Below are 23,166 nucleotides of genomic sequence, written 5' to 3' on the forward strand. Positions count from 1 at the left end.
TCTTTAATAGCTGAGGCTTGCGAGTCTTGCCGGAGTTCGGTCTCCTCCACTCTATCCAGAATGTGCGCCATATCCGCTCTGACTCCGGTGATCTCCTTCTTTATAGCTTTTTCCAGGCCATGGAACATCCCCGCCAGCTCCTTCTTAAGGCCGCTGACCAAGGTTGACATGTTGGAGCCTCCTGGGGACTCAGGGTCTTCCATAGGCTCAGAGCAGTAGGAGGAGGCCGGTGAGCTTTCCCGGACAGAGGCAACAAGAGAGGAGGGGGAGAAGGTGCGTTTAGGGGTTCTGGCGTGGTTATCTCGTTCGCCCGACCCCGATTTCCCTGCGGCGAGGTAGTGCTGTATCGATCCGGAGCCCGAATGGGTTAATGTTGGCCCCTTTCCAGATCCTTTGTTAGTTGTGGAACGAGATCTAGGTTTCTTAGTTGGCATAATTGTGGCGGTGAAGCTGAACACTGGACAGGGCTCAGGGTCATGCAAAGTTAATTAAGCATAACATATGAGGATTGACAGAGTCATTAACCGTTGATGTGGTGGACACTGCGATTGTAGCGTGCTTATCAGGTCACGGACAGGTGGAGCCCTGGAGGTCACTGTGGGGAGCCTCGTGCCAAGCCAGAAGGGTGTGCGGAGGGGATCCGGGATTTCTAGCGGGGGGGGACCCCGACGTGGCCACAGTGGGGAGATGGGGGTGTGCTGAGGAGCCCCGAGACCTTGCCTAACTGCCCCTAGGCTTCGGCCAGCCACCCAGGCCTCTGGTGTTGGGAGATGGCTCTGGCAGGGTCAGCGGGGTAATGATTGCCGGGTGGTGGCAGACACAGGGAGATCTGGCCCCCGGGGAGTGTATGGGGTGGCACAGTAGTCCGAAGCAGCACTCACCCCTATGTTGGGCACTGAGGCCTACTTAAGATGGCGGCCGTCCGTCCTCTTCCGCGGCTCGTGCGGCTGGGATCCGTGAATGCCTCGGGTGCAGGGAGGCTCCTGGTGGTGTCCAGGGCCCCCGGGACGGCAGTGCTTCCGGATCGGTTCCCGTCGGACGGCCGCGGCCTCCAGAAAGGCGCCCGCGGCGAGTAGGCCGCAAGATGGCGGCGATCCGCGGTTCCGGACCGGGCCACGCGAACGGAGCACAAAACTGCAAAAATACCGCCGCGGTCCCCTCCCGCGGCAGCTCCACTCTCTCCAGATGTCTTTGTCAGCCTGGTGGAGCCACTCAGGGCGGTGGATGGCTCGGGATTGCGGACGGTGGAGCGGAGCTCTGTCTCCACACGTCCTCTCAGCTTCACGTCCGGCCACGCCCCCCACATTGTTATTAACTTAACCAATAAATGTTACCAAACACAGAGAAGAAAAGAACAGTTCTAATACTTATTAATACCCCACAGCTCATAAATGTTTATTCATAATTCAGTATGATTCAATTGTTCACTTTTTCTCACCTTGGCCTGTATGAAGCGTGAACTCCTCTCCAGAGGCAGCATGTGTGGCGTAACTGTCCTGGCTTAGAGTACCTGAAAGTGTAATGACAATGTAAAGATGTGGCTTATGTTTTTTGCATTCCAAAATTAAAGCTTCCATTTTCTATAACCCCTCATAAATCCATTCTGAGTGGGTTGTCAGAAGTGGCAGGAGGGGACGTCCCAGACACCGCCCCTCACTGGTGTTTTTCTCGGGCTTAGTGTTTCCACCGGCTTGCCCGAGACTTGATCCAAAAGTGCATCTGGCTGGTCACAGAGGGGATCAAAGACTAGATAGTCTTTGATCGCCTCTATGGCCTTGGAGGACTGGAGAGAAGTCATGATATCACTTCCGGTCCAGGGGGGAAGTAAACATTTTTTTTTAAAGCAGAGGATCAAAAAAAAATGTTTTTCTTTTTTTGATCTTTTGCTTTTAAAGGTAAAGGAGAGATTTGGGGTCTTCATACAGTAAAGCATGATGCCAAACTTGTGGATTTTGGGTTTGCATATACTTCAAAGTATAACTGAAGGCAAAACTTTTATTTTAGTTTTGGATGGAGTGGAGAGGGATTAGAACCCCTGTGAATTTTTTGTTTGCTGTATGGGCCCTCATTTAACCACTTCCAGCCCGCCCTATTGTCAATTGACGGGCGAAGCATGCAGTGTAGCGATCGATGATATGCTCTGACCCTGGGACATTGTGCATCACCAATCTCAGTAAAGAGCCGATGACGAGGCTCTTTACCCATGTGATCAATTGTGTCCAATCATATCACATGTAAACAATGAAATTCCGGTTATCAGCTCCCCTCTCCTCACACTGACAGCGTGTAAGGAGGAGAGACGATCAGTGGCATTTCCTTACAGGGGAGACCTGTACAGATAATCAGGGCACTGATTATCAATGCAGCCCCAACAGTGCCCAGCAATGATGCCAGTCAGTGCTGCCTTTCAGTGCCAGTTCATCAGTGCCCATCAGTGCTGTCAATCAGTGCCCCTCCCGCCTATCAGTGCCCATAAGTGCCACCTATTAGTGCCCAACAGTGCCACCTATCAGTGCCACCTATCAGTGCTCATCTGTGCTGCATATCAGTGCCACCTATCTGTGCCCATCAGTGATGTATATTTGTGCCTCCTTATCAGTGCCATGTCATCAATGCCCTTTAGTGCCGCCTCATCAGTGCCTATCAGTGCCTATCGCTGAAGCCTCATCACACAGCAGTGAGAGAGAAAAAATATTTATTTATTTATTATTATTATTATTATTTATTTACAAAATTTTATAACAGAAACTAAGAAAAACTTTATTTATTTTTTTATATTTGGTCTTTATCAGTTTTTTTTTTTTTTTAGCAAAAAAAAACAGCACTGATTAAATACCACCAAAAGAAAGCTCTATCTGTCTCAAAAATTCAATTGTCATTCAAAGTGCGGCACAGCTAAAAGCTGAAAATTGGCCTGGGCAGGAAGGGGGTGAAAATACCCAGTAGACAAGAAGTTAAGGAGATTCACCCTCTCTAATTGTCCTGGTTACTATTGTCATTGAAAGTAAAAGAAAATCCTACATTTTGGGTTGTCCTCAGAAAAGTAATAGAGGGGAAATCTTCCAATGGGGACACAAATTCTGGTGACCTTGAGGTCCCCTAGAAATTCCCTTAATTTGCAGGGATTTCCTCTCAATTCCTGTTTGGCTATGGGACAGGAAGTAAAGGGAAATCTCCCACAATGGGCCACAAATGACGGAAAAAAAATCAAAAATGAAAAAAAAAAGTGTTGTCTAAAGTTCTACTTTAAGATATCACAATAGGGGACAGTTTTATAGAATCTGATGAAAAATCAAAAAACAAAAGCGATCAAATTCCTACTCTCAAATTGAAAAGGAACTGTTATTATCTGGGAAGTACACTCATTTAATAGCAATGAAGTCTTTGTCATATGCACACTTACTGGCCAATATACTAGGAATGTCTGTACACTTGCTTATTTATTCCATTATCTAATCAGCCAATCGTATGACAGCATTGCAATACAGACAATCATGCAAATACAGGCAGGAGCTTCAGTTATTGTTCACATCAAACATTAGAAGGCGCAAAATGTGATCTTTGTGATTTTAATGGTGGCATGATTGTTGGTGCCATATGGGCTAGTTTGAGTGTTTCAGATGCAGATCTCTTGAGATATTCACGTAAAGGAGTATAATTAGAACAATGTGAAATCAAAACCCACGAGAAGCCATTCTGTGGAGAATGGCAAGACTGGTTAGAGCTGACAGATAGGCTACGGTAACACAGATAACCACTTTTTACAAATGTGGTGAGCAGAAAAGATTCCAACAACACATTGGTCTTTGAGGCGGATGGGCTACAACAGCGGAAGACCACATCGGGTTCCACTACTGTTGGCCAAGAACAGAAAGCCAAGGATGTAGTTGGCACAAGATCACTAAAACTGGACAGGGGAAGACTAGCAAAATGTAATCTGGTCCAATGAAACTTGCCGAGGAACCTGGATAGTAGGCCAATTACAGGCTCTGAATCCAATAAAACACTTTTGGGAGAATGGGATTGGGAAGAATGGGAAATTCTGAGACTGAATGTTCAGCTGACAAACCTGCAGGGACTGAATGATGCAATGATGTCAACATAGATCAGGAGCTCAAAGGAAAGTCTGTGGAAGGTGGAATCCATGCCATGCAACACTAGGCCCTAATAATTTGCTCAGTGAGTGTATATGTATTCCTTTACCACTTATAGTCAAACAGCAGGGAGGCGTAGACTGCTCCCAAGGATTTTGTGGCCAACTGGGAAATAAATTGAATTGGTAAAAAGTAAAAAACATCATCACTTCGTAATTGGGGAAAAGTAAAAAACGTCATGAATACTATCATGCATGCACAGATTACTGCTGCCACCTTTCTGGCTATAGCTTGTTTCTATGTGTGCACGGTGCCATCCAACAATATGTTGGCATGCTTCCCCCCTTGCTGTCACAACTGCACCTATATGCCCCTCTCCTGCCTCTTTTCAGCAAACCTGCATGACTTCCTGTCCTACAACCGCAACTGCATGCCCCCCCCCCACATACTTTCAACACCCAGCCTGCATCCCCACCCACCCTGACCACAATGCTTGACCCCACACTCTCGTTGACCTTCCTCTGTACCCACTACCCTTATTCTCACCACTATTACCACGCCCCTCTGACTCTTACTATACATCCCTCACCCCCAGTCCCACCACTGTGCTTGCATACCCCCCCCCCCCCTTCACTCTTTCCATTGTGTCCAAACCATGCCTGCAATCTTGCCCCCCACTCATCTGCCCCCCCATCCTCCCTCCTCCCATCACTTCTGCACCTGCATGCTGATTCCCCCCAAGAAAGCACCTGCATTCTCCCCCACTGTCACCACCACACTTGGCTCCCATCAACCTTCACTCTCATCATAACAACCCCTTTGCTCCTACCACCGTACCTGCCACTATTCCAATACATCACCCATCCCCATTGTGGCCTCTTCTAGAATGGTCATACTTTAGCTGGTACAATAATACAATAGGGGTTTAAGGGGTATAAGTGCTGCAGCAAGGGTTAAAATACCTTGTGCTCACAGCATATATGATAGTCGGGATGCTGCTCTCACAAACAAAACAGCTGCCTGGCTCTCTTGCAGTCTAAGCCCTTGTACACACGGTCGGAGAATCCGTCGGAATGTGTCCTATCGGACCGTGTTGTCAGATAATCTAACTGTGTGTGGTATGCATCGGACTGATTCCGTCGGAATATCCGTCGGACCCAATTTTCCAACATGTTGGAAATATTTTCCGACCAACTGGGCCGATCGGACATACTCCGATCATGTGTAGAGAATTTTGATCGGACCAAGTGCCACGCATGCTCAGATCAAATTCCTACATCAAAGCTATTGGCTACTAGCCTGAATGTAGTCCCATCGTAACGAAATTACGTCATCACATTATGAAAGATCGGATTTTTCGCCAACTTTGTCCAACCGTGTGTATGCAACAGTTTCGGACAAGACCCGACGGAAAAAATCCGACGGACAAAATCCAACGGATTTGGTTGTGGAAATCTCCGACCGTGTGTACAGGGGCTTACAGATCTCCACTGAGTACTGCTCTAAAAAACTGCACTCTTGACCCATTAAAATTGTTGTTTGGAGCTTTGGACAAGGAGCGTATCGGACAACTGGAGAGCCAGACCACTGAGTTGTTTGTGAAAGCAGCGGTCTGACTCTCCTACATGTTGCCGGCACAGAGTATCTTTACAGCAGCACCTAGCAGCAAAACTAAAATTAAAAGCTGCTTATATATTATTGTATATCCAGCCTGACTGCATTACAGCAATAAATACAGAGGGTTCAAATGGTCTTTAAGGAAATAACATCTACTGAATTGAAGTAACTTACCCAGTACTGTAAAGTTGTACAGCTGTGCACATTGCAGTGATGTTTGTGCCACCGCATAACTTCCATATGTTCCTTGGTCTTCTCTGGTCAGTCCAGTTATAATTAATGAACCATTAGTGGTGACATTCAGACGTCCTTTGTACCGATCATCTAGAATTACGACAGGTTTACCTGGCTCTGTCACTGCAAAATGTACCAAATCATTGACAGTTACCCAGGTGATGGATGTAAACCCAGTAAGGTCCAAGAGAAGAGTGGCCTCTCCGCCCTCTACACCAGATACATTGATCCACTTTGTACAGGACTCAGCACTTGACACACCTGGTAGAGGACCTGAATGTCAGTAGGAACACAACTAAATTGCATTTCATTAGACATGGCAGCTATATTCAAAAGCAAAATTTTAAAACATATTAAAAGCCCAAATATTTTTATTTAATTTTCGATATTGCAGAAACATGTTATTTCCAGCTGGGGAGATTTCCCTTCACTTTCTGTCCAGAAGACATGACACATAGTGATGGACGAACGTTTCGCCCGGCGGTCGTTTCGCGGCGAATTTCCGACATTCGCGGTCCGCACGTTCGAACGCCTTTTTCCGTCGTTCGCCGCGGCGGACTTACGTGTTTAATGTATACAAGAACTTTAACCTTTGGTGACACGTTTATCATGTGATACAGGACAGCCAATTGAGACATGACAGCACATGGACACTTGGACATTCCCCCTAACCTATAAATACACCCGATCCGGTGGCCATTTTACATTCTTTCTTCTGTTACGATAGGGACAGGTTCCTGTGTGGAGTAGGGAGAGATAAACCACTAGCTATTTGGTACACAAAAGTTCTTTTCAGGACTGGTATAGGTGTTAGGTGTTGATAGGTTTGCTGTGCTGCTGATTCTTGCAGCAGCCTGAGTGTCTTTTGTTAGTTTAGAGAAAGGGAAAGGACGGTGTATGCTACAGGGACAGCCAGATTAGTCTTTCATCATCATCATCATCATCATCATCATTAGCTGTTACTATCAAGGTCCACAAAAGAGCTGTTCCAGTAACCACTAATCGTTCTCTTTTTTTGCCAATTTGTATAGGGACAGGAAGGAAGCAGTGTTGTCAGGCAGTGAGGGTAATTTTAAAGACTTGCTGTTATTATTAGTTCCACAAAGGTTCTTTTCAGGACTGGTATCAGTGGTACAGTAATAGGCTTGTACATGTATAATATTCTTTCTTCCAAATATAGAAAGGATATTATACTTGACTGCTGCCCTTCTGCTGCAGTCTGCTAAACATTCACAACTCACTTGTTCCACAAAAGTTCTTATAAGGACTGGTAACTTGGTATAGGGTGCTACGGTACATAGGCTTGAGTGCGGTACAGTCTGCTGTTCTGTAAGGACCGCTATCGGTCCACAATAGATAGGGTTGACGTGCACCACTGCTGACCGCTGCCCTATACTGCAGCAGTCCTTCAGCGGTATAGGGACTGACGTACAGTCTGCTAATCACTAACACACAACCTGCTTGTTCCACAAAAGTTCTTATAAGGACTGGTAACTTGGTATAGGGTGCTACGGTACATAGGCTTGAGTGCGGTACAGTCTGCTGTTCTGTAAGGACCGCTATCGGTCCACAATAGATAGGGTTGACGTGCACCACTGCTGACCGCTGCCCTATACTGCAGCAGTCCTTCAGCGGTATAGGGACTGACGTACAGTCTGCTAAACACTAATACACAACCTGCTTGGTCCACAAAAGTTCTTATAAGGACTGGTAACTTGGTATAGGGTGCTACGGTACATAGGCTTGAGTGCGGTACAGTCTGCTGTTCTGTAAGGACCGCTATCGGTCCACAATAGATAGGGTTGACGTGCACCACTGCTGACCGCTGCCCTATACTGCAGCAGTCCTTCAGCGGTATAGGGACTGACGTACAGTCTGCTAAACACTAATACACAACCTGCTTGGTCCACAAAAGTTCTTATAAGGACTGGTAACTTGGTATAGGGTGCTACGGTACATAGGCTTGAGTGCGGTACAGTCTGCTGTTCTGTAAGGACCGCTATCGGTCCACAATAGATAGGGTTGACGTGCACCACTGCTGACCGCTGCCCTATACTGCAGCAGTCCTTCAGCGGTATAGGGACTGACGTACAGTCTGCTAATCACTAACACACAACCTGCTTGTTCCACAAAAGTTCTTATAAGGACTGGTAACTTGGTATAGGGTGCTACGGTACATAGGCTTGAGTGCGGTACAGTCTGCTGTTCTGTAAGGACCGCTATCGGTCCACAATAGATAGGGTTGACGTGCACCACTGCTGACCGCTGCCCTATACTGCAGCAGTCCTTCAGCGGTATAGGGACTGACGTACAGTCTGCTAAACACTAATACACAACCTGCTTGGTCCACAAAAGTTCTTATAAGGACTGGTAACTTGGTATAGGGTGCTACGGTACATAGGCTTGAGTGCGGTACAGTCTGCTGTTCTGTAAGGACCGCTATCGGTCCACAATAGATAGGGTTGACGTGCACCACTGCTGACCGCTGCCCTATACTGCAGCAGTCCTTCAGCGGTATAGGGACTGACGTACAGTCTGCTAAACACTAATACACAACCTGCTTGGTCCACAAAAGTTCTTATAAGGACTGGTAACTTGGTATAGGGTGCTACGGTACATAGGCTTGAGTGCGGTACAGTCTGCTGTTCTGTAAGGACCGCTATCGGTCCACAATAGATAGGGTTGACGTGCACCACTGCTGACCGCTGCCCTATACTGCAGCAGTCCTTCAGCGGTATAGGGACTGACGTACAGTCTGCTAAACACTAATACACAACCTGCTTGGTCCACAAAAGTTCTTATAAGGACTGGTAACTTGGTATAGGGTGCTACGGTACATAGGCTTGAGTGCGGTACAGTCTGCTGTTCTGTAAGGACCGCTATCGGTCCACAATAGATAGGGTTGACGTGCACCACTGCTGACCGCTGCCCTATACTGCAGCAGTCCTTCAGCGGTATAGGGACTGACGTACAGTCTGCTCACTTCCTTGACCCAAAAAAGCACACCGTACTATATGCCCCTACCCTCCTCTTTGAAGAGGTTGAGCGGTGTCATATTTCTACTGGGGCTGCTTATGATATCCCTGTGCTGTGCTGACTTCCTCCTGGGGGTTCTTATTATGAAGGGATCACACTATCCCTGTGCTGTGCTGACTTCCTCCTGGGGGTTCTTATTATGAGGGGATCACACCATCCCTGTGCTGTGCTGACTTCCTCCTGGGGCTGCTTACGGTGCTGCTGTCAGTGCTGTATGTCACGGTGCTGCTGTCAGCGCTGTATGTCACGGTGCTGCTGTCAGCGCTGTATGTCACGGTGCTGCTGTCAGCGCTGTATGTCACGGTGCTGCTGTCAGCGCTGTATGTCACGGTGCTGCTGTCAGCGCTGTATGTCACGGTGCTGCTGTCAGCGCTGTATGTCACGGTGCTGCTGTCAGCGCTGTATGTCACGGTGCTGCTGTCAGTGCTCTGTATTACGGTGCTGCTGTCAGATGCCTCTATCACGGTGCATGTGTCATTCCGGTATGTCACGCTGCTGGTGATCATCTCCTGCACCCTCTTCTTTGCCTACCCTGGTCCCTGACCTTCCCTCTCCTCCATTGCCTTCATTAGCTCCATAGTCCTGAATTGTTAGAACAATTTCCCAAATAAAATAAAAATGCTTGTAGTTATCGATCCCAAATTCACCTCATACATGTATTATGTCATTGTCCAGATGGTGGGACTACGTTTTACCCCCTAATAATTACCACGTGGCCGCAAATTCGACATGAAGGTTTGCAAAGTTCGCCTCCCATTGAAGTCAATGGGGCCCGCGGCGAACGTTCGGTTTCGCGAACGTTTGGGTCCGTTCGCATTTCGCTTTCGCGAAACGTCCCGTCGGAAGTTCGTCCATCACTAATGACACAAAGTAAGGAGGAAATCTCTCCAAAGTGGCAAGAAAACCCTTTCTGAGACTGGAACTGGAACCGGTGTTTCCAGTGGAAGATCGACTACTTCCCCCCCAATTCCAGAGACAACTGAAAATTTTTAGAATTTTCCATCACTTCTCAGTGACAATGGTCACCAATAGTTACCAGGATATGGATGAACATCCCCCAACTTGATTAAGGCACTAGCTCTTCCCTACTTGCCTTTAGATGCACTTTAGCTAGACATCCCTGTATATCTTGTTGGACCTTACAGAAATATATTGCTAGTAAGGCTCCTGTCACATGGGTAGCCATGTGTTTACCAATCCCTGATCACCCATCTACCCACCTACAAGAGAACATAGTGCCTTGCTAGAGTGAGTACACTTTATCGTAGACCCCCCCCCCCCCATTAAAATAGGCATCAGGGAGACAACAGTATTGCCTCCTGAACTCCTGCAAACCTTCTATCACTATCCTCTGCTAGTGTGAAAGGAGCATAACAGTGACTTTGTTTTTGCCGGAGATGTTGGCAATCTTGTAAAAAATGTTGACAGGCAAAGCTCAGTTGTGCCTCTTCATCCAAAGGAGTGATGAGTTTGAGTTTGGGCTTGGGTTTGGTCCAAACCCAAATTTATCTGAACCCGGAAGTTAGTTGCCAACAGCTGTCACTGTTCGCCCAACAATTTTCCACTCATCTTCTTCAATCGCCGGAAAATAAAGATGTGTATGATCAGTTCAAGACAACAAATGACCTATAACTCAAGACTAAGGATGAGCTCGCATTTGTTCAGAACCAGTTTGGGTCCAAAAACAGATGCCAGCTGTCATTCCTAGTCCACTGGGTTGTGGATGGTGCATTTCCCATCCCGGCAGCTGACGTTACAAGGGCTTTTGGCATAGTTGACCTAACATGGCCACACATATGCGGCCATATTAGGTCAATGATGTCATGAGCATCCTCGTCCCTTTGTAACATCAGTTGCCGTATGGTGAATTCCCCACCCACAACCCATTGAGCCAGCAATGACATTTTGAATCCCCACCTGAAGCTTATTGGGCCATGAAGGATGGTTGGAATCCCCACCTGCAGCTCTTTGAACCAGGAATGACAACTGGAATCCCCACCTGCAGCTCAATGGACCAAGAATAACAGTTGGAATTCCCACCTGCAGATCATGGAACCAAGAATGACTTTTGGAATCCCCACCTACAGCACATTGAACCAAGAATGACAGCTGGATTCCAGGTTCAGATTCAAACCCAGTTCCGAATAAACACCATCTCATCCCTACTCAAGACCAACAATGCAAGAAATAAATCAAGAAAACCTTACAATTCATTCATCGGTAATGACAATTACTCACCAAACACTCTGAGATTAAATGTCTGAAGACATTGTCCAAATTTGAATCTCTGCACATTAGCAGTGTATTGTCCTTGGTCTTCTTTGGTCAGACTAATTATAACTAGAGATCCATCAGCTGTGGCTTTCACTCTTCCTATATATGCTGGATGTCGTGTGGCAACAGGTTTACCCGGTTCTGTTTTAGCCAAAAACTTTATATCAGGGTTAGCAGCCACCCAAGAAATGTACTCGATATCAGCCAAATCCACATGTAGAGTTACACGTCCTCCGATTGTACCTGACGTGTTTTTCTGCCCACAAGTTTCTCCTGATTAAAAAATAATGTATGATATAATATTTATTGTAATCAAGTGGTTATAAAATGAGATATATTACAGATAATCATAAATATGAGGCTTTAGTCTGAAACTAGGTCCACTGTGGTGTGTTGGCAGTTCAATCAACTGAATGGGCTACCTTAATGTAGAACAGAACTCAAAGCCTTAAAAAACAACATTTGGTTAATTGTGCCTACCCAGCACCTTAAAGAACTTACCCTTTGTCTGTAATTCCCCCTGAAATATACCAGAGCACTTTGTGGCATGTGAGGGTGCCTGGCTACTCCTGTTCTATAGCCTCATAGCTATATACTGTATCTGCAGTGTGGGATTTAAGGCACTGCTTCCCCTGACTGCTAGATATGGTGATGTCACTATTGTGATGCTCACTGTTCTCTTTGCTGGAGGCTCTGACATGAGGAAGCAAAGCCCTGCCTCTACCAAGATTTCCACCTCCAAAAAGAGATGCAGTGCAGAACAAGACATCGTAAGTCAGTAATGGGGAAGACCAACTACAGCAAATCAACAGATAATATTGGTGGCCACTGGCCAGGCCTTTACCCTCTGCCTACTTTTTTTGGGCACAGCTTTTGGAGTTCAATTCCTCTTTAACTTTTTTTGGCAGTCTCTGTTCTCCACTGTAGGTGGCTTTCAGCCAGAGAAGTACTGCAGCTGGAAAGGAAGTCAAGATAAATCTGTTTTTATATGGTTTCCTTAGTTCCCTGGCAGTGTTCCTGTTGGCTACTCTGCATCCAGGTGAGCCTGGTGGGCATTTTGGGTCAGCAAAGACTTTTGGCGCTTATTCTTGTGAGTGGATGGATGTGAGCTCCTTGAGGGTAGGGACCAATGTGAGTGTGCAATGTACAGGGATAGGGGTAGACACTCACTCAGGTTGAACTGGATGGACTGGTGTCTTTATTCAACCTTACTAACTATGTAACTATGAAACTATGGATAGCGTCGGGACAGTTCACACATCTGTCAGGGAGAGTGAATAGCAGTAGGGAAAAGGTTTCAGATGGGTAGGGACAGGATAGGAACATGCCACCCTTCATCAGAATCCTCCCTATTGGGGTTAGGCTGGCCAGGTTGCATTCTGCCCTCTGAGGCAGATGCTTTTGGTGCATCAAAACCTGCTCCAATATACTGTATGTTCCCAAATGGGTGTCCTCCAGCCGGGCTGTTCCTATCTTCAGGCCATTCCTTCAAAACAACTTTTCAATGCAACAGAAAGCTCAGTGTGTTTACTGCCGCCGTACCACACTACACCTACCCACAACGTAATGATCATTAGCCACTTGCGGACCACCGTATGCATATATGCATCCTGCCCGCAAGTGGTTATACCAGACTCAAGGCTGCAGATACGATCTTGGTGTCATTTTGTAGACGCTATAACTTTTGCGCAAACCAATCAATATACGCTTATTGCGTTTTTTGTTTTTTTTACCAAAAATATGTAGAAGTATACATATCGGCATAAACTGAGGAAAAAAATAGGTTTTTTTTATATATATTTTTGGGGGATATTTATTATAGCAAAAAGTAAAAAATAATGTGTTTTTTTTTTCAAATTGGTCGCTTTTTTTTGTTTATAGAGCAAAAAAAACAAAACACAGAAGTGATCAAATACCACCAAAAGAAAGCTCTATTTGAGGGAAAAAAGGACATCACTTTTGTTTGGGTGCAACGTCGCACGACCGCGCAATTGTCAGTTAAATCGGTGCAGTGCCCGAATCGCAAAAAGTGCTCTGATCAGGAAGGGGGTAAAATCTTCTGGGGCGGTTAATAAACATTTGTGCAAATACAATTGCAATAAAAAAAATTGCAACTGCTGCCATTTTATTCTATAGGGCCTCTGCTTTCAGAAAATATATCATTGTTTGGGGGGGATAAAGAAGTATTTATTTAAGAAAAAAAATGCAGATTTTTAACGTGAGCATAAAAAAAAAGAAGTGTCTGTGCTGCAAACTTGTTAAAGCAAAGCCATCAGCACAAGAAGTGTGCATAGGTGCGAACAGGGATAGGTGAACATTCTCTGCTCATTTAGCTATTCTAGCTTCAATACTAGGTAACAGGAAACAGCGTCCAATCTTGAGACAGGAAATCAGCTCAAAAACCCTTGCAATATATATATTTTTTTTTGTGTTGACCAACTAGTCATTTATGTGTAAGGATCATTTAAGACATTCAACCACAAAACAGAAGTGAATCTCTAATAGGGAACAACCATTACTTATTTATACAGAAGCCCCATTATCAGAAAAAGTAACTAGTTTCTCTCTGTAAGAAAAAAGAAGTCACTGCATTTACACAATCTACAAAATCACTGCGAATAGAGGTAAGAGAGATCGTAATAAATTTTTTGGTCTGCAATCTGCCAGATCCGATGCCACAATTGTGTTCTCTGGGTTTGCAACCTCTACTTTTTTTTTTTTTTTGGACCATAGCAATGCCCTTGATGTGAACTTTATAGAATGAAAATCCCCTTTAAAAAGGTATGAATGGTGGTTTGTGTGTATTTTCATTTTCTACTACTTATAGTGAGGACTAAATAAAAAAAAAATCTCATTTACATTTTTTTTCTTTACTCAGGTAAAAATGAGTATAAATTTTGAGCCAGTAGGTGGTGCTGTATGTTCCATTTTACAGGCTGTCAATCCCTCCTTATCGTCTGCAAAAAATAATGTTGTTGAGAGAGCTCAATAGCTAAAGCTACGTGCATACAGATGGAGGAGTCTGAGTAGTGATTCTTCCTCCTCCTCTCTTCCTCCTTCGGTACAGCTCAACCAGAGTTTGCAATCAAACAGAGGAAGCCCCATAGCAGGCAGCTTCTGCTAAGCTGCCTCCCAAAGTGGTAAACCCAACTAACTCTAAGACCCCTTTCACACTGGGGTGTTTTTCAGGCGCTTTAGCATTAAAAAAAGCGCATGTAAAACGCCTGAAAGAAGCCGCAACTGCAATCCCAATGTAAAAGCCTGAGTGCTTTCACACTGAGGTGCTGGCAGGGCGTCAAAAAAAGTCCTGCAAGCAGCTTCTTTGCAGCGCTTTTGGAGCGGTGAATACAACACTCCTAAAGCGCCCCTTCCCATTGAAATCAATGGGAAGCACCTGTAAAATGCCTGAAAAGCGCTATTGGCAGCAGCGTTTTGTGGGCGCTTTTAACCCTTTATTTGGCCACTAGCAGGGGTTAAAAGCACCCCAATAACGCTCGAAAAACGCTGGTAAAGCGCTGCTAGTTTAAGCAGCGCTTTACGAGCGTTTTTTGGGTGCTGACATTGTGAAAGGGCTCTTAAAGCACTTGGGCTTTCACATTGGGACTGCAGATGAGGCTTCTTTCAAGCGCTTTACAGGAGCTTTTTTTAACGCTACAGCGCCTGAAAAACGCCCCAGTGTGAAAGGGGTCTAACCGATTGCAAAATTCGGTAGCTGTAGTGTAGTGTCAAATAATACACTCTTGTATTCAAGATAAGCCCCACCTTGTCTCTCCCTTCCTCTTCTCTCCCTCTTATACTACGGCCTAATCAAGCTGCTTTCATACTATCCAGCCACTGAAAAATGTTTGTGACTGTTGTCTCTCAGATAATACACTATATTTTTTTATTGCAAGATAAAACCTTTATTGTCTGTTCTATTTGCCGCTTATTCAAATATACACTGTCCTGATGCTAGCCAATTTTTACCGAAAACATACCTAAAGTCTGTATTATCAATATTTAGGAAATCATTAAGGACACAAGGATGGGAGAGGGTTCAAGGAGGCTTCCTCTTCTCTCCCTCTTATACTACAGCCTAATCAAGCTACTTTCATACTATCCAGCCACTGAAAAATGTTTGTGACTATTGTCTCTCAGATAATACACTATTTTTTTATTGCAAGATAAAACCTTTTAGCACTATCCAGATGCTAGCCAATTTTTACCGAAAACATACCTAAAGTCTGTATTTTGAATATTTAGGGAATCATTAAGGATACAAGAATGGGAGAGGGTTCAGAGCAAGGGTTCAGGGAATGTAATGTTGTGGCTTTTTGTGGTGTTTTTGTGCGGTCTGTTTTGACACTTTCTTAAAGGAGAAGTATGGGATTTAAAAAAATAAAATAAACATTCATACTAGACATGTGCACTGATGAAAAATTTGTTTGTTTTAGTTTTCGCTTCATTCGTTTATTTTTTTTCGTAAATTCGAAAATTCGTAAAATTCTAAAATTCGAAAATTCGGAATTAGAAAAACAGAACTGATTGCGACATTGAATTTGCGCTACTTCACTTGAAGTAGCACAGGGGTCTCCAAACTTTCTGAACAAAGGGTCAGTTTACAGTCCTTCAGGGGGTTAAAAATGTCTCATCATTGGTTTCAGGGGGAGTAATAGTGCCCCATTGTTGGTCTAAGTTGGTGTAAGTGTTTTTGTGTCCTCTGTTTTGACACTTTCTTAACCACTTAAGCCCCGGACTAATTTGCAGCCAAAGGACCAAGCCCCTTTTTGCGATTCGGCACTGTGTCGCTTTAACTGACAATAGCGTGGTCGTGCGACGTGGCTCCCAAACAAAATTGGTGTCCTTTTTTTTCCCATAAATAGAGCTTTCTTTTGGTGGTATTTGATCACCTCTGCGGTTTTTATTTTTTGCGCTATAAACAAAAAAAGAGGGACAATTTTGAAAAAAATTCAATATTTTTTACTTTTGCTATAATAAATATCCCCAAAAAATATATAAAAAAACTTTTTTCTTCTCAGTTTAGGCCGATACGTATTCTTCTACATATTTTTGGTAGAATAATAATGAGAATTGCAGAGGCGTAGTAAAAGTCCAAAATCCTTCCACCTTCACCCAAGAAGGAAAAAAAAATAGGATTGGAATTTCCTTTCAAATTTGGGTGTAATATGAATTTATCTAAAGTTACGAATTATCCAAAATAACAAATGCCACATCTAAACAAATGGAAAAGAATTAATTAATAATAAATAATAGTAATAAAAAGTTTTTATTATTATTATTATTATTGTTATTTATTATTATTAATTTGTTATGTTCACTAACAGACAATTTTTAAGGGAGTTCCAATGCCTAGAATTTAATAGTTAGTAATAGTTAAGTTATTATTAATTAGTTATTATTTCAAGTTTTCACATTTTTGAATTTTCGTTCTTTTGAATTTCCGTATTTTCATTCTTATTTTTGGATATTCGAATTTTAAAATTTCCAAATTTCGGAATTTCCGAAATTTGTCTTTTTTTATTTTCCGAAATTTGGAATTTTCGCATTTTTTAATTTTCGAATATTTGAATGTCCGAATTAACAAATTTGTTGAAATTTATTTAAAAAAAATAATTCGGAAATAAACAAATTGCACATGTCTAATTCATACTCACCTAGGTGGATGCAGTATCAATCCGATGCTGCATCTTTCCTGCGCCGGCTCTGCAGTGAGAACCGAGCAATCAAATACCACTGATCGCTCAGTTCTCCCCTCCGCTCTGAGCAGAGAGCTGTGATAGTAACTCATCGGCTCTCTGCTCTGCCGCTCTAGTGCTCACTGGAGCGCTTGGGTGTGGAGGGGGCGGGAGGCCTTGCTCAAGCTCTCAGCAGATCGCTTAACCAGGTGTTGGTTCCGGCATCTGTGTGGATACCGACCAAATGGTCTGGATCTTTCCCTAGCCTGGACTGGATGAGTGACGTCAGTCGGCAGCGGTCTTTAGCTATACTTCTCCTTTAAATTGCCCAAAGCCATTGGATTGTATACATATCAAATAGGATCACATGCCTTCAAAAATTTGGCATTTTTCCATTTACATTTTCTTTAACATTAGGACAATGCAAAAAAAAAATTAAAAAAGCTCACAAGCTATACTATGAAACTGTTGTGCCATTGGCAAATACGCTATATTACCAAAAGTATTGGGACACCTGCCTTTACACGCACATGAACTTTAATGACATCCCAGTCTTAGTCCGTAGGGTTCAATATTGAGTGGGCCCGCCCTTTGCAGCTATAAGAGCTCCAACCCTTCTGGGAAGGCCGTCCACAAGGTTTAGGAGTGTGTCTATGGGAATGTTTGATAATTCTTCCAGAAGCCCATTTGTGAGGTCAGGCACTGATGTTGGACAAGAAGGCCTGGCTGGCAGTCTCCATTCTAATTCATCCCAAAGGTGTTCTATGGGGTTGAGGTCAGGACTCTGTGCAGGCCAGTCAAGTTCCTCCACCCAAACTTCGCTCATTCAGCTATAGTGTGGGCTGGAAGGGGTTACTAAAGCATATTTCCACTCTTGCAGTCAAATCCCCAATATATGTCTGTTATGTGTCTACATTCACATACCTAAAAATGTTTTGCGGTTATTTTTTTGGGGGTTTTTTTCTTGTTAACTTTCTAATATTTCCCATGACAAGGTGTCATGGCTGATTGCAAGGTCTGTTTGAACAATGTTATAGAGTGAATCTGTCTCAAGTCTGACCTTGTTATCGTACAATGCAAGAGGCCCAGGCCCTAAACCTTTAACCCTTTGTTAGGACAGACTGTTCGAGTCTAATGACAATTGATAATGATGATCTGGCGATGATGACAAACACAGCTGCCCAGGCCACTCATAAAGAGACCTAGCGAGAGTTTCCTTTGCTGGAGGGTGGAGAACAGAGCAACCATAAATAATGATGAGCTGCAGTTTTTAATTTTGTTTATGCTATGTGAATAGGGACATGTAACAAATATAAGGAGGGGTTCTCCTAACTTGGCTGCAAAAGTGGAAATAAAATTTAAGGGGCACATCCAACCCTTTTCTATAATCTTTTCTATACCCTTTTATATATCTTTGGATGTTTTGATTAGATTTTTCATTAAAACATTTGTATGCAGCAATCCCTTTCATAGTTTCCTATATATATATATATATATTTTTTTTTTTCACAAAGTGACAAACCTACCTTTCTGAAGGAAGGAAAAACATGTTACGATGAGTAGAAATGTCCCCTTCATTCTGTTCTTTTCTTAACACACGGTTATTTTGTGCCGCATAAGATTGGACTGAATTCTTGCTAAAATAAAAAAACAGACTGCCAAGCACCCACTAGCATTTAGGTTTCAAAAGTATATAACACCCTTGGTGGTCTTCAGTGATGAGCTCTCTTTGGGTCTTCAGTGATGAACTATCTTGGGGGTCTTCAGTGTAGGGCTGTCTTGGGGGTCTTCAGTGATAAACTCTCTTGGGGTCTTCAGTGACGGGCTCTCTTGGGGGTTTTCAGTGATGAGCTCTCTTGGAGGTCTTCAGTGATGGGCTCCGTTGGGGGTCTTCAGTGATGAGCTCCCTTGGGGGTCTTCAGTGATGAGCTCTCTTGGAGGTCTTCAGTGATGAGCTCTCTTGGGGGTCTACAGTGATGAGTTCTCTTGGAGGTCTTCAGTGATGAGCTCTCTTGGGGGTCTTCTGTGATGAGCTCTCTTGGAGGTCTTCAGTGATGAGCTCTCTTGGGGGTTTTCAGTGATGAGCTCTCTTGGGAACCTTCAGAGATGAGCTCTCTTGGTGATCTTCAGTGATGAGCTCACTTGGAGATCTTCAGTGATGAGCTCTCTTGGGGGTTTTCAATGATGAGCTCTCTTGGGGACCTTCAGTGATGAGCTCTCTTGTGAGTCTTCAGTGATGAGCTCTCTTAGGGGTTTTCAGTGATGAGCTCTCTTGGGGCTCTTCAGTGATGAGATCTCTTGGGGGTCTTTAGTGAAGAGCTCTCAGGTCCACCCCCCTCGCTACTGCAATTAAAAGATGGTCAACACTCCCTTGTTGGATTTACTCAAACTACACAGATACCCTCTGAAGAAAAGATATTGAAATACACGATGCACTTCCGTTCCTAGTACCTGTTTCAGTTGTGTTGGTCACACTTATTTTTTTTTTTTAACATGTGGTTGGAAATAACTCTATAGAAATGGTAAGCAAAACAATATAACTCTATTGTGCTACACTTAAATCTAAAATAGTTATAAAAAATAAAAAGTCTGATATGATTTTGAAAAATGTGTCCACTTGAAAGGAAGTTAAGTCTTCTTGTTTAATTGTACCTACAGGAAAGCCTATAATAAAGCTTAACTGTAGGTACTGTAAATATCTCATAAACCTGCACCGTTTAGGAGATATTTACTATATACGCCACTGATGACATCATTGGTGTGTGCACTCTGAAGGAATGGCCGCCAATGCCGTTTCTTCAGGGACCTGTGCCGTGACCAGCAGCTCCCGCAATCACAGCGCTGGAGCCCGCAAACCCGGAAGAAACACCAGGGAAGATGTCAGCTATCTCAGCGGTGTGCGGGCGCCGCACCAGGGCTTAGTTCTTAGGTACAGTAAGTATTTCATTATGCCTTTGTCTTACAGGTTGTTTTTTTTTCATTTTTATTTTTTTTAGGGTTTACAACCTCTTTAAAAGCCTTGAAATTAGTTCTGTACCACGAGAGCTAAGTTTCCAATTGCAGTGACCACAAAAGTAAATGATACTTGAATGACACAATGCTGATGAAAAGTATAAAGTACAGAGTGAATGGCTCTATGTCTTGTGATCACTGTGACCAATCACAGCAATCACAAGTGAAAGTGTAGGGTAAGGGCATGGCTGTGCCTGGTATAGTTCCCCTTTCTGCCCTTTCTGGTCACATACTTTCTGCAGAGTTATAGAATAGGTACAGGAACACTTGGATTGATAGACAGTGTAGGTGCTTTAGGAGCCACTAGACCTTACATGATCCCAGTGAGAGGCAGGAGGCATTTAGCACCTGCCGCAATGCTCCACCTTGGGTAGGAGTCTATAAATAGTTTGACTGCAGGGGTTGGGTCCCCAATCACAACCAGTTTTTTGGCAGTTCTCATAGTGACCCTGCACAGCTAGTGATGGTGCCAGTGTTGTAGATCACGTCAATTGACAGGGTTGCAGATCGCAGCAAGTGCCAGTGTTGCAGTAAGTTTCAATACTGCAGACCACACTAAGTGCCAGTGTTTCAGCGAGTACCAGCATTGAAGATCACAGCAAATGCCAGTGTTGCATTAAGCTCCATTATTGCAGTAAGTGCCAGAGTTGCAGATCGCACAAATCGCTAGTTTTGCAGATAACACCAAGTGCCAGTATTGCAGATCACAATAAATGCCATTGCTGCATGTTGCGCCCTGGACTTTTGGCAGGGGTGCTCCTCACAAATTTACTTACCAGGAATAATTATCCTGTTTGATTGTTAGAGATCTATTGATTTCTCCCTAAGTTTGGCCTTGTTACACTTTTCTCTTCCACCACTAGGTGGCCGGGTACTTGGAGGTACTAGATATGAGAAGGTCAACTCAAGGTATATGAGGTATTTCAGCCAATGGGCAGGGGTTTTCTTGGATCCCTTGGCCTGCTAGGAGAGCCTATATATGCAGGTGGAGTCAGATGATTTATGTTCTGTGCCACCTGGATGGCTGTCTGGGTGGACGTGTGTTGTACTGCCCAGGCTGCTAGGCCAGAAATCAGACCTATCCCGGGCACATCAGGCTGCTTTGTGGTCTCAAAGACCCGTAGAAACAAGAACCGCCACCCCCCACCCCCGATGGTAACTGATGATCCATGGTCCCAAGAAACAGCCCAGAAAGGAATCCTCCGCTCCCCTACACTCTGTGAGGTCCAACCAACGATCAGATGCTGTGCGACACTGAAGGGTTCGGGTTTGACTTGAAGAAAAGGTGGCAAGCCTAACTCACGGACTCACGGGTGATAAAGGGGTTAAATGTTAAATGTGTTCCCTAGGTGTGTTCTAACTGTGGGGGGGAGGGGACTGACTGGGGAGGAGAATGATCAGTGTTCCTACTTAGTAGGAACACACAACTGGTCTCCTCTCCCCTGAGAAAATCGGGATTTATGTGTTTACACACACACACATCCCTGCTCTCGTTCTGTCACGAGTGATCATGGGTGCTGGGCGGACATCGCACTCGCCAGGCGCACGCATCGGCCCCAGGGACACGCGGTGGGCGCGCCTGCTATGACGTCTTAAAGGAGTGACATATAGCTATGGCGATTTGCACAGCCAGGCCAACCTGCCACAGTATGACTGTGGCGGCTGGTTGGCTAGCGGTTAAAGGTCCTCACAAATTCTCCAAAACAGCGATAAGCTTACTGTATGCCATCTAAAACTTGCGGTAAAGCATCTAAAGCTTGCACCGTACCATGTATCCTAGCTTGACATTTTTCGCCATAGTGAATGACGTCATCAGAAGCTAAAGATTCAGGTGTGTGATTAACCTCATATGCCCTTCAGGTAGGTTTTCCTGGGAAACACCCAAAATTAATTATTTTGTTGGTATACAGAAACGCCACTATTTGATATTTGATATTCCCAGGAATGAAGTGAGCCAGGGTAATGGAGGGAGCACTTGTGCTTTTACCTAAAGCTAAAGGCCCGGGGGCTTGCTACCACCTGTTGATGTCTCTGGGACAGCAGGATCCAGTCTGCCATGAATCTCGGGATGGTCCAGGTTCTTTAAAGAGGACATGCTACCCTATTCAGAACCCCTGGCTGGTGAAGGAGGGATGGAAGCAAAATCTTCGATATCAGCTGCCTGAGATATGACTTATGAGAACAAACTGTCATTAGTTATAACCTAATGTACCCCAAACTACTCTAAGCCCTTGTACACACGGTCAGAGATTCCGACAACCAAATCCGTCGGATTCTGTTATTCCGATGGATTAATTCCGGATGAAGTCCGGAAGTGATGCTGCATACACACGGTCGGACTAAGTTGTCGGAAAATCTGAGTGTGCATAACGTGATGGCGTTATTTCGTTAGGACGGGACTACGTTCAGGCTAGTAGCTAATAGCTTTGGTGTAGGAATTTGATCTGAGCATGTGTGGCACCTTGTCCGTCAGAGTAGACTACACATGATCGGAGTATGTCCGATCGGAGCATTTTGTCGGAAAAGATTTCCGGCAAGTTGGAAAAGTTGGTCCGATGGATATTCCGACAGAAACAGTCCGATGCAGACCACACGCAGTCCGTCAAAACGCTCCGATAGGAAACATTCCGACGGAATCTCCGACCATGTGTACAAGGGCTAAGGAAAGGAAAATCTCTTTACTTTTTTTTTAACAACCTCCCAACATTGATCGTGATTAATGACAAAGTATGTATTGTGTAGGACTGAAAACGTGTCAGTCTCAAGAACTGCCAAGGCCGAGTTTCCTGAGGCGTATCAGGCAAATTAAAAACGTAAACTCAGGCCTATAAAACCTGAAGACGTGTCAGGAAAGTGATATGAGTAGTGAGATGTCATGATATATGAAAATGTAACGTAAGCCATACGAGAAACGGATGAGGAGACTTGCCACCGCACAAGTCAATTAAAAACGATCATCTCAATCCGTTGGTACCCATAAACGTGATAGGTAAACCTGTACTGGAGTGTTGCCATAATACCTACAGTGTGATGTGAAGATATGATCATATACCGTGTATGCAATGACAATGTAGAAGATGCCCTTGAATCCGTGGCCACGTTTTCTTTAGGTTGTTGCCATTTATAAACTAAATTACGGTGGTAATCTCCTATATCATATGTCTTAATGTTCTTATTTTGTATATCTTTATCTAATTTATCCAGAAATTCTTTGAGTGATCTAT

General features: G+C 44.2%; 1 protein-coding gene across 1 annotated transcript in view; it reads right to left on the reverse strand.

The window, feature by feature from the left end:
• The window catches only part of LOC143942762 (uncharacterized), a 32,364-nt gene extending 13,063 nt beyond the window's left edge, over positions 1-19,301 (reverse strand). The window contains exons 1-4 of the mRNA XM_077464153.1: positions 18,457-19,301; positions 11,220-11,528; positions 5,886-6,206; positions 1,439-1,510 (exon numbers count right to left, since the gene is read on the reverse strand). Coding sequence (XP_077320279.1) covers positions 1,439-1,510; positions 5,886-6,206; positions 11,220-11,528; positions 18,457-18,508 — 754 coding nt within the window. The 5' untranslated portion in view covers positions 18,509-19,301. The remainder of the gene's footprint in view (positions 1-1,438; positions 1,511-5,885; positions 6,207-11,219; positions 11,529-18,456) is intronic.
• Positions 19,302-23,166: the final 3,865 nt, after the last annotated feature.

The sequence above is a fragment of the Lithobates pipiens genome, unplaced genomic scaffold (genome assembly GCF_037356315.1).
Source record: "Lithobates pipiens isolate NorthernLeopardFrog02 unplaced genomic scaffold, aLitPip1_a1.2 Scaffold_30, whole genome shotgun sequence".
Classification (NCBI taxonomy): Eukaryota; Metazoa; Chordata; class Amphibia; order Anura; family Ranidae; genus Lithobates; species Lithobates pipiens.